The 18,671-nt window shown below is 44.4% G+C and overlaps 2 protein-coding genes across 3 annotated transcripts in view; one reads left to right on the top strand and one right to left on the bottom strand.

The window, feature by feature from the left end:
- DNALI1 (dynein axonemal light intermediate chain 1) overlaps positions 1-9,336 on the bottom strand; it is a 23,854-nt gene extending 14,518 nt beyond the window's left edge. Inside the window, exons 1-2 of one of the 2 annotated variants that reach the window (XM_020983631.2) lie at positions 6,279-6,695; positions 5,389-5,537 (exon numbers count right to left, since the gene is read on the bottom strand). In XM_020983631.2, coding sequence (XP_020839290.1) covers positions 5,389-5,537; positions 6,279-6,359 — 230 coding nt within the window. In that variant the 5' untranslated portion in view covers positions 6,360-6,695. Of the gene's footprint in view, positions 1-5,388; positions 5,538-6,278; positions 6,696-8,913 lie in introns of those variants that run through there. The other variant, XM_020983633.2, reaches the window with a different exon arrangement.
- SNIP1 (Smad nuclear interacting protein 1) lies at positions 9,319-18,671 on the top strand. The gene is made up of 4 exons (XM_020983630.2): positions 9,319-9,714; positions 12,679-12,781; positions 13,602-14,197; positions 15,085-18,671. Exons 1-4 carry the CDS (start codon positions 9,398-9,400, stop codon positions 15,344-15,346), a joined length of 1,278 nt encoding a protein of 425 aa, XP_020839289.1. The 5' UTR covers positions 9,319-9,397; the 3' UTR covers positions 15,347-18,671.

Raw genomic sequence — 18,671 nt, 5'->3', positions numbered from 1 at the left:
TCTATTTGCCTGGGGTCAGAGAGCCAGGACTGTGTGGCAGTCCTGGGAGAATTCAGTGCCTAGCAAAGTGTCTCACATGCAGTCTGTACTTAACAAATGTTTGTTAAATTGAGCTAAACTGAGCCCATGTGTTCCAGACCCTAACCCATGCTTCTTTTCATGGATCATACTGTTTCTGCTGATAAAAGACCCACTTGGGCTTTCTCCACCACATTTTTGAAGTTAATGACAAGACTGGTTTCCTTCACAATCACAGAATCACTAGATGTGATAAGGAGGGGCTGATGCTGGCCCATCACTTGAGTTTGGGAGTTCTGAGCTGCAGTGGCCTAGGGCAATCAGGTGCCCCCATTGGGTCTAGCCTCAATGTGGTGAGTCTTGAGGTTGAAGACAGAACAGTTCAAAGCTTCCATGCTGATTAGCTGTGGGATCAGGCCAGGAAAGACCACTGCACTCCCAGTCTCAAAAACAAAATCATAGCCTCTCAGAACTGGGAGGCACCTCAGAAGTTTCTAATGGAGCCTGTACCTGAACAGAAATTCCCTTATGACATCCCCAAATGGTCTTTAGCAATCTAGACTCTCCAGCGAGGGGGAAGCCATTACTTATCAAGGCAGTTCATCTCATGCTGGGACGGCTCTGGTTGATAGAAGGTTCTTCATTATATCTTGACTGAGTCCTAATATAAGGAGCTCACTTCAGAGAAATCCTGCCCTGTTTCTTGAAGCCTTCTGTGCCCAAGGATACAAGAACAGATGAGCCAGAGCATGAAGAAAAGACTCTGGAAATGGATCTGAAGAAGGGTTTGGAGAAGAACCAGTACAGAAGAGTAGAAACATTAGAAGAGCCAGAAGTCCTGGGTTATAGTCCCTGCCCTGAGACTTCAAAGAAGCCCAGAATATGACAGTTAGAAGGGGCTGGAGAGGCCAGCTCATCCAACATGTACCTCACAGGATTCCCCATTACAACATCCCCCAATAATGTTCCACTGGGCCTTGCTTAATTGTTAGGAAATTTCATTACACCTAGCCAAGATCTGCCTCTATAATTTCATATTCACAGAGTGTCAGGACCCTCAGAACCCATGTAGCGCAGGTCATACTGTCCCAGAATCCCCTCTGGCTGGGCAACCATTTAGTTCTGAATTGTTTAAACTGTGCTATTGTCTAGGTCTCATTCTTCGTGGTCATCTAGCTCCTGCTCGAAGATCTTGAATGAGACGGGCATCTGCTGCCCCCCAGGTCAGCCCTTCCCACTTAGGGCTTACACTGCTAGGAAATACTTCCTTATATTGAGCCTCAATCTTCCTCTCTGCAGCCTCTACCCATTACCTCTAGTAATGTCTTATGGGGCCAAGTGGAACAAGCTTAATTCCTCTCCCATGTAAGGGCCTTTTAAAGACTTAGAGACAATTATATCCTTCCATAGGCTTCTCTTTTCCTAGGTAAACATCCTCAGCTCCTTCAACCACTCCTCAAAGAGATAGATCTCTACTCCATGCTCTTCTCCTCCCTGCACACCTTCTCACTTGCCACAATTTGTCATTTTTAGTTGACATACCATTTTTCATGTCTGGCCTCCCATCTATGTCTTATCCAAATCAATGACAGAAACAGCAAACAGCTTAGTGGCAAGTACAGCTCCCTGGGGTATTCTACTGAAGACCTCTTTCCAAGCTAACATCAAACCTTTCATGACTATTTGGAGTAAGGGGAGAGGCCACCCAACCAGTTCTGAATCTACCAAACTGTGCTATTGTCCCCGCCACCCCCCACATCTTTTCTGCAAGAACAGCATGAGAAACTGTCAAATGCTTTGCTAAAATCTAGGTGAAACTGTTGCAAGGCCCATTGGTACAGAACTCTCCTTATTGATGCAGATGAGTCCCCTGAGCTGTGGGAAGGGTGGGGTGGGGCTGGTGAGAGACAGAGAGCTCAAGTTTTTGACAGTCCCCTTGTGGGACTTTTCAGGGACAGTCCCCTTTGTCAGGGACTTATCAAGCTTCAAGACTTCTTCAAAGTGTCCACTAGCTTCAGGAGCTTTTGGCTTCTAGATTCAAGAGGGAGAAGATGGAAGGGGCCAACCCCACTTCAGGCTGCTGAAGGAGAAGACTCGGGGCAGCTAGGTGGCACAATGGATAGACCACTGGCTCTGGATTCAGGAAGACCTGAGTTCAAAGCCAGCCTCAGACACATAGCACTTACTAGCTGTGTGACCCTGGGCAAGTCACTTAACTCCATTGCCTATCCTTTAAAAAAAAATGAAGGAGAAGACTCTGGGAAGACAAGAGAGGAACTAGCAGTCTCCACTATGTCCCTACTCCCAGCTTGCCACTATAGAGACAGTAGGGAGTTTCCCCTTGGGAGAAATCCAGGACTCTCTCAGTTGAGCTAAGTTATCTCACTCTCAATGGGAGAGCTCCTTCACTCTGTATCATCTGGTATATATTCTCCTATGTGTACTTTCTCTGATTTCTACTTTATGATTTCGATAAATGGATTTCATTGCTATTTGCTATGTGTGTTCATTGTGGGGCTAGGGTTAGGGAGGGAAGGGCTCAGAGTTTACAGTCTCCTTTGTCCCCAAGAAATGACAGAGTGACACAAAGTGATCAAAGGTTACTTTGAACCCAATCATATCCCCTAAATGAATATTTAAAGGAGCAGACACATTTCCAGCCTAGCACTTCCCCTCTCTGAGGACAGCAGAGTGGCTTCTGGTCCCAACTTCCTGCTTCTTCTCCTGGCAGGAATGAAAGCCTCCCCTGGAAAAAAGGACAGAGAGAAGAGGCTCAAGATATTTAGTCTGCCTCCCTTCAAGCTACACAGTGACAGTCTTTGCTACAAGTGGCTTCCTCTCTCTCTGTCTCTGTCTCTCTCTCTCTCAGTAAAATATATCTGTAGCATCCTCTCAATCCATCTGTCAAAAAAAGAAACTGAGTTTACTGTCGCATCACCTATGTTGAATAACACCGTATTGCTTGTGATCATCACTTCCTTTCCTAGACAGTCACTGACCCGCGTTTTAATATTATGTTCTAGAATTATGCCAAGAATTGAAAAGAATAGATAGCAGCTTATATAATATGTAAATTCCAGTCTCTTCCTTTTTTGAAAATCTATCCTATAGCATCTCTCCTATTCTCCACAATCTCCACCCCTCCTCTGTACCCACATATTCAATGAAGTTTAAGTACTTACAGTACAATAAGCAAACTGTTGAACTAGGTACTAAGGATACAAAGGTACCCCAAACCCCCTAATTTCTTCCCTATTTTGACAGGTGGGTGGAGGATGAAATGGAGAAGAGGAATGTCTGGACCATCACATGGGACCATTACCTCCCATGTTTATGTTGTTTATGGTTCCTCAGCTAGCCAGTGGAAGAGCCTAGATCAGACTTGATGTCTCATGACTCTCCAGTGCTCTTTTTCCACTCCACCACTTATATATCAACAATAACAACAAGTATTCATTAAGCTTACACTGTCTGCCAGACATTGTACTAAGTGCCGGGGATACAAAGACAGGCAAAAGACAGGTCTCGCTCTCGAGGAGCTCACAGTTTAACGGGGGAAGAGCATGCAAAGAACTGTGTGCAAACAAGATATGGACAGGATGCATTGGAAATAATCTCAGGGGAAAGGCACTAGCATTAATGAGGATCAGGAGAGACTTCTTGTAATAGGTGAGATTTTAGATGGGAGTTGGAGGAAGACAGAGAATCCCAGGCATCGATGACAGCCAGTGAACATGCACCGAGTCAAGAGATGGAATATCTGGAGTGAGGCACTGAAGGGAGGCCTGTGTCACTACTGAGGAAATCCATAATCTTTAGAAGGTCACTGAAAGTAGCTCAGTCGTCATGCCAGTCAGTTGTGTTACCACCTTGGGATGGAGGTCATTTGGCTCTAGTGACTTGAGCCAGTCAAGGACAACCAGGTGCTTTCTTATTATCTCTTTATTTATCTTGGGTTCTGATTCCCTAATAGTGATTTTCCCCTTGTCCCTTCCAGTCCAGAGATCATTATTCTCGGCAGAGAAAATGGAAGTAAAGTAAGACTTTATCAGCTCTGCCTTCTCTGCATTGCTTCTTGTCATCATTCCATCTACCCCCAAGCAGTGATCTGATCCCTCCTTGGAGCTTCCTTCCACTGTGACCCTGGGCAATAATGGTAACGATAATGATAGGTAGCATTTATGTAACACTTTAAGGTTTACAAAGCACATACGTTATTATCTCACTTGATCCTCACAACAACCCTGTGAAGCAGATGCTATTGGTTTACATATTACTAATGAGAAAACTGAGTCTGACAGAGGTTAAATGACACCCTGGTTCACACAGCTAGTGAGTGTCTGAGGCAAGATTTGAATTCATCTTCGTTAAAAGAAGTGACCACTTCCCTAGCCTCAGTGTCCCCATATGTAAAAATGAAATGGTTAGAACTGGATGGTTTTGCAGTCCCTTTCAGTTCTTGTATTCTATGATCCCATCAGGATAACAGCCAGGACAAAAAGATGACCTATTAGGCATATGAAGGACCCTGAGCTACTTGGAGACCTTGGGTGCTAAGACTAATTGATCTTAGACTGGACTCTGGATTAAATAATATTTAATTTAATATATATATATATATATACACATATATATATATATATATATGTATATATATGTATATATACATAATATTTAAGGCCATTTCCAGGTCTGACATTCTATAATGCAACAAGAAGTCTACTGGGTCATACATGGATTACAATTAGAGGACCCTGGTGTGAAGAAACTCAGACCCTTGGGTTCTAGAGCTAAGTGACCTTGAAGGGGAAAAACATCCTAGTATCTTTGGGACTTAAAATTCCTGGGCCTTCTGTGAGTGTAAAGCTGGTACCAATCTGTTTGTATCATATAGCACTGGTCTTTAGAATCAAAGGACCTAGGGTTGAATCCAGGCCCTCCAATTTACTACCTGGCTCTGTTTCCTTATCTATAAAATAAGGAAGGGGTGAGTTTAGACTAGTGACCTCTAAGGTCCCTCACAGCTCTAAGCTCTAAATGTTCAATCCTGTGATCCTTTCCCCAACCCTGGGCCCTGGGGCAGGTCAGGGTTGGGGAGACTGTGGGACTCTCTCTAAGACTGCTGGCTAGTCTGGCCACAAGGTGCTGATATCAGTACTTCAAGGATATATTATCTCATCTGGGGCACACAGGATGCTTCTGAGATATCCCTCTACATCTTAGTAGAGTTGCTATGATTAAAAACCTCATTGCCTTGCAGCCAAACATAGAATAAGCCTTTGCTAACTTGGCCAAGCCAGCCTTTGGACCACAGCCATACAATCCATCCCAAGACTTTCCAGCTTGTTGATTATCCCTTGATCTTTTTACCTGGGGGGCAAGATGGAGTTCAGGATCTCTTCAGCCTGCTTGGTGGGGTCTGGGGTAGCAGAAGTAGAAGGGGTGGCCTTGGTTTTGGGAGGCTGTGGGACTGGCCCTGTAGCCAACGGCTGCTGGGGGCTGACCTTCAGGGGACGGGCCTGGGAAGGAGGTGACAGAAAAGCTCAGACAACTGGCCCTCAGAACTGGCCTTGGGGCAGCCATGGCCCTGGTTCTTTTCCTGTATCCTTTCCTTTCCTTCTTCCCCTTATTTCTCTCTTTCTACCCTCTCATCTTCTTCTGCTATCTCTCTTCTCATGATACCCCTCTTCTCCTCCTTCCCTCTCCCATATATCTACCTTCATCTTTCTCTTTCCTCATCCTACCACCATCTTTTCCCCTTCTATAGCCACTTCTGTGATTTCCTCCTTTTGCCCACTTTTCTCCTACCTTCCACTTACTTCCTCCCCACTTTTCATTCTTCCTCTTTCTTCCTAACTTCCACATTCTCTTCCTCCCTCTTTGCTCCTCCCTCCTATAGTCTCCCCCCTCCCTTTGCTTCTCCCACTGTCTTTTTTCCTCTCATTCTTCTTCCCTACCCTCTCTCTTGCTAGTTACTCTATCCTCCTCCCAACCACATCTTCCTTTCTCCTTCCCATTCCTCTTCATGCTTCTTCTGTCTTTTCCCTCCTCTGTTTTCCACTTCCCACTTCCACCCCACTCCTCACTCCTCCCACTATTTCTTCCATCCTCCCTCTCCCTCTTCCCCCTTATCTTCCTCCCTCATCCTTTCCCTTCCCACTCTCTCTTCCATCTTCCTCTTTCTTTCCCTCTTCCCTTCCACATTCTCTTCCTCTCCTCCCTCCCTCCCTGCAGTTCCCATTTACGGCCGTGGGTACTACCTTGGGGCTCCGCTTCTCGGTGTTCCGGCTCACTAGCACCGGAGTGTCATACTTGAGGAGAGAGTCAACTGGGGGAATCATGGTGGCTGCTGCTGCAGCAGTGGCTCCGCAGCCTTGTTTACTGTCACCATGGAAACCGACGGCCGCCCCCCCCCACTCGTGCCCAGCTGTCTCCAATGGGGGGCGGAGCTAGAGGTGGGGTGGGGCTCATAGTAGGGCGTGGCGATAGGAGAGCTGTGGGATTGGCTAACGTCCTACCAGCCCCGAGTTCTTAGTGCAGGTGTGTTGAAAAGAATCCTGGACTAGGCACCCACCCAGGAGCAACCATATGGAACTTCATTTCTGTTACTTAGTTGTGTGGCCTTGGGCGAGAGACCTTCTGTTTCTGGGGCATATAGGATGCTGCTGAGAAAAGCGCTTTGTAGAACTTAAAGCGCTATAAAAATAAGAACTCTTAATTACCATAGTCTCCTTTATATTATTAGGTAGGTGTTCTTAACCCTGGGTCTGTGAACTTGTTTATTTAACATTTTGATAACTGCACTTTAGTATAACTGTTTTTCTTTATAATCCTGTGTGGTTTTTTGTTTTTGTTTTTTTTGCTGGGCAACTGGGGTTAAGTGACTTGCCCAGGGTCACATAGCTAGTACGTGCTGTGTGTTGTGTGCCTGAGACCAGATTTGAACTCAGGTCCTCCTGACTTCAAGGCTGGAGCTCTATCCACTGCGCCACCTAGCTGCCCCGGATCCTGTGCGTTTTATTTCAGGCAGCTGGTGGTGCAGTGCATAGAGTCCTGGTCCTGGAGTCAGAAAGACCTGAGTTCAAATCCTCATTCAGACGCTTACTAGCTGTGTAACTGTGGACAAGTCATGTGACCTCTGTCCGACTCAGTTTCCTCATCTGTAAAATGGGGATAATAGTCTCCCAGGGTTGTGGTGAGGATCAAATGAGATACTTGTAAAACAAATTTGTGAACCTTAAAGTACCACATAAATGCTAGCTATTACTTATTTATTTTTGGTGAGGCAATTGGGGTTAAGTGACTTGCCCAGAGTCACACAGCTAGTGAGAATTATTATTTTAAAACATAAGATTTATTTAGACTATTAAAAGGGTCCTTCACATATACACAATACACACACACAAAGGTTAAAAACCTCAGTGAGCATCTTCTGTCCTGTTAGAGGACTGGGAATGAGCTGCAGGGGGCAGAAGCCTGGGTTTGAAACATACCTGAGGCATTTGCTGTGTAACCCTGAACAAGTCACACTTCTCATTCATTCACAAATGAGAATTTTTTTTTCTGTTGTTATTTTGGAGTTTTATTTGTTGGACATGAAATTTCATTTATAGGGAATTCCTGGTGGCAAAACTACTTCCAGTGGTTCAGACAGGCAATCCTTCTGTAACTTCTACAGACTTAGAAGGATCTGCCTTGGGCCAATGAGAACCTTAATGACTTGCCCAGCATCCTACAACTGCTCTGTGTCAGATTCCATCTTCCTGACTCCAAGGCTGGCCCTTTATTACACCAGGTTGCTTTTCCAGTTATTATTACCAGAATTCTTGATCTTCCTGCAGCACTAAGCCCAGTCCTCTGCACACAATCAGTGCTTAATAAATGCTCGTGTAATGATGGAATGAGTCTGGTGCCATGCTTCACCCACAGGAGCCTGTGCTATTCATCCATGCCTTCCACTTGTAGCCTGAACCCCTCCTGAAGCCTGTTTCTCTTTTACAACTCACAGAAATGCTGTTATTCCTTGTCATTTGTGGTGCAGCCAAAGTTCCTATGGGAGACATGCTAGGGTAGATGGTGACAAGTGAAGACAAAAATCCCTCCAGGGAGATAAGGAAGCTTTATGCTGGATGCCCTAAGAAGATGGCACAGGTTGTTTCTTGGGTCTACTCTAGACAGAGCAGAGTTTAAACCAAGGATGTTAAGTAAGAAAACATCTGTGGTCCAGTGGAAAGACCAAAGGACTGGAGTTCAGTGGACCAACCAACCTGAGTATGGATTCTGACTCTGCTCCTTATGGTGTGTGGCCTCAGTCACTCAGCCTCCCCGCATATCCTTTCTGTTCTGTAAGATAAAGGGATTGGACTAAATTGTCCCTAAGCCTCCTTCTTCCTTTCTTCTTCCTTCTTTCTAGTCTTCCTTCCTCCCTCTTTCCCTCTCTCCCTCCTTCTTTCCTTTTTTCCCTCCTGTCTCTCTTCTCTCCCTTCCTTTCTTCTTTCCTTCCTAGTATTTATTAAACACCTACTACTGAACCAGGCCCTGTGTTAGCACTGGTTTAAAAAAAAATGCCTCTGCCCTCTAAGAGCTTGCATTCTGTTGGGGAGAAAGTTCTACAAATTATGATCCTACTCACTACCCCATCTCCTCATCCCCTCCTCCACCGGCTCTTCCCTTTTTCTAGCAATAATAAGATAATGACAACGATACAGTCTGGTATAGGGGAGACAGCAAGGGGCTTTGAACAAGAACAGCAGGGTTCGAATCCTAACTCCTCCAACCTTAGCTGCGTGACAGTGAGCAGCTAGGTGGCCCAGAAGGCTGGACCCGGAATCAGGGGAAGACCCGAGTTCAAACCCGACATCAAATCCGACTTCAGACACGACCTCAGACACTTACTGGCTGGTTGAACCTGAGCAGTTCACTTCCCCTTTGCCTGGTTCCGTTTCCTCATCTGGAAAATGGGGGCAGTAACAGCGCCTACTCTGCAGGGCTGTTGTGAGCATCCGATGAGGGTCTTCTGGGAAGGCCGAATGAGTCCCAGCTGTTGCCCGGGGAAAAGGCTGGGTGGGCGTGGTGAGAGACAGTAGGTGGGGGCGGGCCAACGGAACTTTTTTTTTTTAAGGTTCTTGGTTTTCAGGTGCCTGTGTTCACCTGTAAGCCTGTCCCCGAGACTCACCGGGACTTCTCTCACCTCTTCCAAGAGCCGCGCCGCTTCCAGCAGCGCCCATCAGGGGGCGCCAACACGACGTGACCCGAAGTCCTCCCGGGGCCCGACTTCCGTTTGGCCGTCGGAAGAAGAGTGGAAGCTGCCCCGGAAGCGGAAGCGGCGGGGTGAGGGCTCGGGCCGTCGCAGAGGAGCCGACTGGCCCGGGCCGCGAGGATGAAGGAGGCGAAGCCCGAGCGGGAGCGGAGGCAGCGGCGGCGGCGCCGGCGGCGGCGGGAGGACGAGGACGAGCCGGGGGAAGCGGCGGGGAACGACGTGCTGGTGCCGGATCTGTCTCTGGTGAAGCAGGAGCGGCGCAGCCCGACCCCCGCGTCCCGCTCTCACCGGCCGCGGTCGCGGGCCCGGCGCGGCTCCTCGGGAAGTCCGAGCCCGGTGCCGGAGGAAGAGGCCCCGCTGCCGTCTCCTGCCTCGGCCCCGGCCCCGCGAGCCCGCGGCGCTCGTGCCTCGGGCGACCGCGCCGGCAGCTGCAGCAGGTACGAGCCCATTTCCTCCTGCCCTTCAGACTCGGGCGTGCCTCACTGGCCCTCACTCCGTCCTTGCTCCCTCAGCCGGTCCCTGTTGCCCTTCCTCGTGCCTTCTCAACCAGCTCTGGAGTGACGCTGGTGTTCAGGCTTCCGCCTGTGATGGTTGTCCCTCCCCCCCACCTTGGGTGCCCCTGCTGGGTCAGCCTCCTTGGCCCACTCCAGCCTCCCGATCTGATGACCCCGAGCCTTTGTCCAGACGTCCAGCGTTCTGGTTACTCCGGCTCTTCTGCCCGAGATCCATCCTTTTCCCTTTTCCTAGTCCGGCCCCAGTCCTGTCCCTTCTAGGAAGTCTTTTCTTACGCTCTTTCTCAACTGTCCGCAAACTTTTATGGTTCTTTATAGGACCTTTCCTATGCCTTTGGTCTTGTTGCGGTCTAGGGGTGCTGGGAGCCCCCGAAATTTAAGGGCAAAAGGCGCGGGTCCTGCCTCGAAAGAATTCGATTCAAGCCTTCTTTCAGTCAGAGACAAAGTTTATTAAAACACCGGTTGGGCGGGCGAAATTCCTAGTGAGTCTGCACTGTTGGCCAGATTTTTAAGAATCTGGGTAATTTAATGGGGGTGAGATGGACTCATATACAGAAAGGCTGTGGGAAGATCTGGATGTGATCAAGGAGGGCTCAATAACTTGGGGTGACTGGAAGGTACCCCGAGAAGGGGTCTAGATAGGATTAAGGGTAGGAAATAGCCTGCGGTGGTCCTGAGGCCACCGACTATGAAGGGCTGGCTTAGAGGTAACAGAATTGAAGGTCAGAGCCGTAGTGAAACAGTTAAAAGGATTGTGCCCGGTGCCTCAGGCAAACGCCGGAGACTGAGAAAGTTCAGGGGCTTTTCCTTTGTGTGTGGGTGGGGAGCAGATCCCAAAGACGTGGTCTTTTCCTTTTAGGGGTTCAGATCCCATCCCCATCGGTCTTACTTGTAGCTGTTCCTGAGCAGATTTATTCTCCTTAGAGAGGTAGCTGTGGTGTAGTAGAAAGAGCCCTGGCCAATGAGACCTGGCTTGTAATTCTGGCCCTGCCACTTATTAGCCTTCTGATATTGGCTAAGGTGATTTCTTTTTCTGGCTCTCAGTTTTCTTATTTGTAAAATAAAAGTAAGAATGCTTGCATAAATTATGTTTTTGTTGTTCAGTTATGTTGGAGGCTTTGACCCCCATTTGGGGTTTTCTTGCCAAAGATACTGGAGTGGTTTGCCATTTCCTTCTCCAATTCGTTTTACAGATGAGGAAACGGAGGCAAACACGGTTAAGTGATTTGCCCAGGGCCACACAGCTAGTGAGTGTCTGAGGCCAGATTTGAATTTAGGAAGATGAGCCTTCCTGAACCCAGGCCTGATATTCTATCTACTTTGACACCTAGCTGCCATATTCATTATATTAGAGAATTATTTTGTGGGTGAATTGAGATAATGTACCTAAGGGCTTTGTAAGCCTAAAGGGCTATCTGTATGTGAGTGATTACTTTTATCATTATTTACTGCCATTATTTTTTGTCCCAGAATATGGAACTAGGCATTGTTGGATTTAATTAATTTTATAGGGTTATTGTAAGGATAGGAATTTGTAAACTGTACAATGTAACTGTAATCTGTTGTGCTGTTCCTCTGCCCCCAATACTTACAAACAAGATATTACGCCTCTTGAAGGATCTCTATTGCTTTTTAACTTTATAGCCCTTTCACTACTACCCTATACCCTTCCCCCCAATATTTTGTTCATGTGTTTAAGATTCTGTGATTTCTTTAGTATGAGTTACCTCTTCTTTTAATACAAATTGAAACATTCCTCTACAATTTAATAGATGGTTTTTATGAACTGTTGTGGTCAATCACTTGGCCAACCTTCTAGCAATGAGCCTCTTCAAATTTATCTAGACTGGTCTTGAAGCAACAGACACAGCCTTATCACCAGTGCTGAACTTGAAGCCGTGCCAAATTACTTCAGGCATAGTCTTGGGTCACTCAAGATCACATTCATCTCTGGAGGAAGCATTGGAGATTTCAGTAAAGCAGAGTAATGGGGCTGAGGGGATGGGGTAAGGTAAAGGTTACCAGTAAAATCTTCCCTGGAAGTTAAAGCTGGAAGGATTCATTTCAGTTAAGTAAAGATGAGGCTATAAAGAAGAAATAAGACACAGTGTATGAGGGGATCGGGTTGATAGTGATCAGGGAGGATCTTAATAGAAGAGGTGACATCTGAAGGAAAGAGAGGAAGTTGGAGGCAGGTTCTAATCCAGGTATTTAGTCTAACTGAATCTTAGAGATGGGGAAATTAAAGTCTAGAGAGGCAAGGACTTGCTAATTGCAAAGTATCTTCTGTACCATGAAGCCACAGGGTTTCATATTTCATAGCCCTATGTGATTGCTGTCCTGTCCCTATACCCCTGTTCCACCTCCCTTTTTTTGGGGGGGGGGAAGAAGCAGCATAATATAGTGGGAAAAGCACTGAGTTTGGGATAAGAATATCTTTGTTCAGAGTCCTGGCTCCAGCATTCTTTGACTCTTATTAGCTGTGTGAGCATTGTCTAAGCCTTTTTGAGCCTCAGTTTTATCTGCCAAGTGGGGATAATCATACTATTTGGTTCATGGGGCTGTCACAAAGAGGTAGATCATTTTGTAAATTGTAAACTGCTGTAGAAACGTGAATTATTATAACCCATGATCATACATTAAGTGGCAGATCTAAGACAATAATTTAGATCTCCTCATCTAAAGGTAGTTTTTGCAGTAGTATAGTCCTTTTTTTTCCCCCTCGTGTCCATTTATGAATGCTTGCAAAGTTTTATTCTTCAGCAAGCCAGTGATAACTCATAGCAGACCAGGTAGGAGATGTCAAAAACTTTTTTCTTTGGGGAGGGGAATTGAGGTAGAGATTCAAAGCTTAGCCATCAATTCCTTTGTGTACTGTGTTTTCTAAAGATCACCAACCAAAAGGAAAAACAAGTCCTGTGGGAGAAGAAGCAGATCTCCTCGGAGTAAGAGAAGCCGTAGTCCTCACCATCCAGTAGTCAAGGTGAAGCAGGTAATTGCAATTGACATGACTCTTTCCCAAGTTCTGAATCTAAGAATTTCTTCATACTAGTGTCAGAATGTGGGCTTTCCTCTTAAATTGGGAAGTGAGTCCCAAGGTTACAACATTACTTTTATGGAGAGAGAGGGGCAGGATATAGACTAGTTTTCATTAAAAGAACTAGTTACTTGAAGAACTTGGAACATAAATGCACATACTATCATTTTTAAGGTTCAGAACAAGAGTAGGGAAGCCCTGGCCCATGGCAAGTGTTCCGTGATGAGCTATTGGTTCTACCACTTGGAGAATAAATTATCTTTGGGCATCTGATTGTAGCTTTCCCAGAGTGGAACCCCTGTCTACATGCTGTAGCTCTCTATCATCTAATTCTTAAATGTACAACTCTTTAATATCTCATTTCTTTAACAGCATGTTACTGTTAGTCTCAGGCTTTCAGAATGTAACTTTAAAAAAATATCAAGTATCTTGAAATTTCTCATCTTCCTTCCTCAAATTCCTAAAAAGCTGGTAACTGAATGAATCTCAAATATATATGTGAGACAGAACAATGTGGCCCAAATTTAATATTCATACTGACTAATTTTAACACATACATTGATCACTTTTGGTTTATCCCAAATAGAAATACAGGCAGCCTCTGTTTTATAGGTACCTATAAGGGAAGCGAATTGTGAAAAAATATGGCGTAAGACTTTTTTTTCCTATGGGGATAAGTGTTCTGGGTTTCAAATAGTGAACCTGCAAATGAGCTTTGGAAAGTAACCTCATTAATTGGGAACTGTCTACATTTGAATGGTTCCTTGAATTTCAGGAACGTGAAAGTGAAAGCCGTCCCCGGAGAGAAAGAGATGAAAGGCAACACAGGGAGCAATCAGAACAAGAACACAGGCGGGAGAGAAATGGTGACCGGGACAGACACCATAGTCATTCTAATCAGAGGAAGACTGCCAGTGAGAGGCCTGGTGGTGGGCGAAATCGAGATGCCCAGAACCTACAGGAACAAGAAGCAGAAAGAGAGTTTTATAACTCTCGGCGACGGGAGCGTCGCCAGAAGAAAGATGTGGGTGGCAGCAGTGATGAGAATCAGGAGATTGTTCTGCAGTCTGCTGGTGGCCACAGTAAAGGAAAAGACCCACCAAATAAAGAGAAACCCAGCTTTGAGCTGTCAGGGGCACTCCTTGAGGATACCAACATGTTCCGGGGTGTGGTGATAAAGTATAGTGAACCTCCAGAAGCACGGATCCCAAAGAAACGCTGGCGCCTTTACCCCTTTAAGAATGATGAGGTGCTCCCTGTCATGTATATCCACAGACAAAGCGCTTATCTTCTGGGCCGACACCGGCGAATTGCAGATATTCCTATTGACCACCCCTCCTGTTCAAAGCAGCATGCAGTATTTCAGTATCGGTAAGTCTTAGTAAAACTTCAACTGGTTACCTTTAAGGTAATCAGTAAGTCAGGGCCTCTATGTAGCGATTTCTGCAGTCGCTCTTAAAACAAAGCTGGCCCATGTTTCCTTACCACTTGGCAGTTTACAAAGTAATTTTTTTCACAGCCATCTGAGGGAGGGTAGAGCAAGTATTGTTATTTATCCCCATTTTCAGATTAGGAAACTGACAAGGCTCTGAGAAACTAAATGACTTCCCTACAGTCCCACAGTTAGTAAGTGCCAGAATTAGGACTTTTTAAATCCAGGTCTTTGAACTTCCAAGTCCAGTGCTCTTATTCTTTCCACTACATTACACTACCTTCTCAAGCTTTTGACTTAATTTAAATGTATATGAATAACCTGAGTACCTCCATTTGTAGGACTGAAACCCTGTTTTGGGGTGATCAGACCCCATGTGTCTCATATTGCCTTTGTGGATTTCACTGAGCTAAATGGAGCCTGGTTTTCTGTGGGTCTCAGTAGGTGAAAGAAAAATCACATAGATATTTCTTTAATTTTCTTCACACACTAGCCATGTCATGAGACCTTTTCTTCTGAGCAGCACTAATGAATGGGTTTGCTTTGATTTTTCAATTTATACTTTCCCATCCCTTGTCTTTATGATCTGTAAGAGTTCTTCAATAGGCATTATGCACTCTTCCTGCAACTTAGGTATATGAGCAACTTCCTCTTCCCGTATATCTACTCTAATTTCTTTATTTGGGGGAACTTTAACTTGAGCTGGTAATAACATTGTTCATGTCATGTGTCTACTTAGGAAAAGACAGCCGTACGTTAGTGAGCCTGGTCTATATGTCCACTGATTTTGCATGAACTAATTTAAAGTTCTGATTTCTTTTGCTAGGCTTGTAGAATACACCCGTGCTGATGGAACAATTGGCCGAAGGGTAAGGCCGTATATCATCGACCTTGGCTCAGGCAATGGGACCTTCTTGAACAACCAGCGCATTGAGCCACAGCGTTACTATGAACTAAAGGAGAAGGATGTGCTCAAATTTGGGTTCAGTAGCAGAGAATATGTACTGCTTCATGAGTCTTCAGACACCTCTGAGGTGGATAGAAAAGAAGATGAGGATGAGGAGGAGGAGGAAATATCTGACAGCTAGCAAATTCAGAAGAAGTTCCTGTAGCTGCTAAGAGAATTTTTCCTTTGTGGAAGGCCTGGACTTGGGATTTAAAGAGCAGAGCAGCACTCCCTGGTGCCTCTTATTGCCTTAAGTCTTTTCTCTGTTGCTGATCAGCTTATGTTAAAATTTAAGAAATTTGATAATTTGTGTTTTTGGTTGAACTTATTTCTGTGATATGTTAGCCACACAAGTGTGGACATTTGCTTTCAGATAATTTCACCAATAACAGTAGTCCATTGTGTGTAGTAGAAGCATGATGGCGTGGCATGAGTTGGTGCTCTGGAAACTATTGCCTGGTAACTGTAGACCCTTGGTTAAAAAGAGAAACATGGCATGTTCTCTTTGTGCAGCTATTTGCTTTGTACAGTGACTTTTTAAGAAATACGGACCAGCAGTTTTTCATGTTTTATTTTTTGTAAATACCTAGACAGAGAATTTGGCCCAAGTTTTGGTTGTCAGCAGAACAGACACCCCTCCCTCTCCCCTGCCCTGCCCCCATTGTATGCTCTGAAGCTTCTATCCAGTTAACACTGAATCATAGAAATCTATTTCATTATTTAGGTCTTTGGGGATGAGAATTCCACCACACATATGACTTTAGTGACTGCTTATATGCAGACAAGTATTGGGTCCTGATGAAATACGTGACAGAGCAGTAAAATCATGGCTGTTTTGAGGCAGAGATTAAAATGGTCCATGGATCCTCTTACATAAGAGGATACTGTATTTCCCAAAGTATCTTGGGTCTGTCATCAATTTGGGTTTTCTTGTCTGTTTAACTGCTTTGCATTTATTATAATATCACTTTTTTCTTCTAATTCATAGCATCACTTGTGTGGAAGGATTACCTCAGGTGTTGGGAGCAGTCTGTTCATTTTAACTAGATTTGTGTGTGGTGGAAAGAAATTTTTGTTTTGCTTATTTTTTAATATCCTGAAAGGCCATGTCTGTCATCTTCTCCGCGCCCCCCCCCCACCATAAGCAGGGAGGAGCTGAGGCAAGGGAAATACCTATTTACTAATCTTCCCCAAGTCAAATACATGTGCATCGAATTTTGTCTGTGTACCTATGTTGTATATATAAATTGGATGCTAGTCTGTGTGGGTGGGTGGGTGTGTGTGGGTGGTGGCTGGAGGTGTGTACTACATGCATCTGAGTGGGGTTTTTTGTAATGTAAATGGAATACTACATTATAAGTAAAGGCGTAGCTCACCCTGTTATTTGAATAGCAGGATCTCATTTATATATGGTTTGGGATCACACAATAAAAGAATTTGTAAATGTAGCCCTACTCAGTCCCAAAGTGTAATACTTTTCTAGTATAAAAGTTTTTGATATTTTTTGTTTTTTAAAAAGGTTTAAGTTTTTAAATTTTTTTTTTGAAGTGGAAATAAATGATAATTGAGAGGGGAAAGAGGTGGGAACACCACTGACAACCTGAACTAAATTCCAGATCACTAATCCATATAAATGAGTATTGAAGCATCAGTGCTTTCTAAATTGGGAGCGAAATGTTTATCCTTACCAGTGAGTGTAAAGAAGCTTTTGTGTATGCTATGTATAGTTGGCTCTGTATAAACCAAGGCCTGATTATTCAGTTGATGGATTATCTGTGCCCTTCCTCTCTTCATCTCCCATAGGGCCTTGCTGTTTCAGTGTACACAAACACCACTAGCAAAATGCTGGTTAGGGAAAGGAAAAGAGAAATGGAAAGTCAATCAGTTTTGCTATTAATTAGTTCTTAGGTTGAAATGTATGAGACTTTGAGATCATCTCTGCATGTGGTTATTTATCCCCTGCTTTTCTCTCAATGTATCTTGTTATGGATGATGTTCAGACAGCTGACCACTGGTATGTGGTGACATGGAGTGGGGTTTAGTGTTTGTTGTTCAGCTTGGGGGACAAAAAGCCTTGGAAAACACCTGAGATTTTGTGGAAATAAGCTTAAAATTCAAAGAGGCAAAAACTTAGCCGTTTGCAGTTTGTTCCCCTAGGTCTTTGTCTCCAGTGACTTTCCCGGCTACTACATGCTTCATGTCCAGTACCCAATGTATGTATGTATGTATGTATAGAACCTGATTTTGTGTTTTTAAGTTTTCTTTGAAACTGACTGAGTTTTCCTTTGGCCCGCTCTTGTTCTTTGTCTCTCTCACTCTGGTGCCTCTCTGATCAGCTGTGTTGCTACACTGATCGCCGGTGGGTTTTGAGATCACTTGACGCTGCAAGGCAGCTCTTAAGTTTTACTTCTAGCCTCCACCCTGGTGGACATACCAGTAGAGCATGGAGTAAATACCAACTTTCCTACATGCTTATAGCACAGACAGATGTTTTTGTACTAGGTTTTCTTCTTGACAAATGAGTAATGGTTATTGGATTCGATGATTCTGATGGAAGATTTCTTTATAAAGGATGGAAACAGTGGGCCTGGGAGCAAGGCCGGCTGAGATGCGATTCTCCTCTAGCTCCAAAGCCAGGTATCACCAGCAAATTTCTAAACTGGAGTAGTGACAAATGTTGTACAATAGTTCTTATACATTGTCTGAGAAACATGTTTAGTTGGACGATTTGGTTTCCTCTTCTGCCATCTCTTGTCAAACTTACCTAGTTTGTTTTCAGTACCTTTTCTACTCCAAGGAAGAATGACTGTCTAAACCAAAGCAAAGTGAAAATCAAAATGCTTTTGAACTCTGGTCATTTGCATCTCCTTACTGAATTCTGCAGTCAATCTGAAGTTCCCCTGAGTTCTGTGTGAGTCTCATTTCCTCAAAACTTCCCATTAAGTGTTTTCTCCAGTCGTACCATACCCACCCTCTCATCCTTTTATAAACAAGCAGCATCTCAGTAATTGCAATTTGTGAAGCAACCTTTGTCCTGACTTAGTAATAAATAAAAGCAGAATTAATAGCTTGTGTCTGTAAAGAATAATTTGATTTGGGTTGGATTTTTTAATGGAATTTTTATTATTGTATTTACTCTATGTCAGTATGCAATGCAGCAAGGTTTTAGAAATCTCATCACTTTTTAAAAAATAGATTTTCAGGATGATTATTATTTGATAAATAGTACAAATGTTTACATTTTTATAAGTCCTTTCCTCCCTTTTAAAAAATCAGTTATTTGGCCAAGAAATGAAACAGTGTTAAGTTGAAGTAGAGTTTCCACATGGTATGTTCAGGTATATGCCAGCAGTCTCTGAAGTTTAAGATAAAGTATTCAGAATATACTATGTTCACAAATGTATATAAGTTTGTATGAAGTGAAATAGCTACTCACTTTTAAATTAAAGTTTTGGAATTAAAAACTT

This window comes from Phascolarctos cinereus, unplaced genomic scaffold (assembly GCF_003287225.1).
Source record: "Phascolarctos cinereus isolate Bilbo 61053 unplaced genomic scaffold, phaCin_HiC Scaffold_726;HRSCAF=1367, whole genome shotgun sequence".
Taxonomy (NCBI): Eukaryota; Metazoa; Chordata; class Mammalia; order Diprotodontia; family Phascolarctidae; genus Phascolarctos; species Phascolarctos cinereus.
This window is presented reverse-complemented; position numbering and strand designations above follow the sequence as displayed.

What these genes read in the sequence shown, in the direction of transcription:
- SNIP1 (XM_020983630.2), top strand. Translation starts at nt 9,398, where the DNA reads ATGAAGGAGGCGAAGCCCGAGCGGGAGCGGAGGCAGCGGCGGCGGCGC. An exon ending in CGCGCCGGCAGCTGCAGCAG is followed by an intron (nt 9,715 to 12,678) that starts GTACGAGCCCAT and finishes TGTTTTCTAAAG; the next exon opens with ATCACCAACCAAAAGGAAAA. An exon ending in CATGCAGTATTTCAGTATCG is followed by an intron (nt 14,198 to 15,084) that starts GTAAGTCTTAGT and finishes TTCTTTTGCTAG; the next exon opens with GCTTGTAGAATACACCCGTG.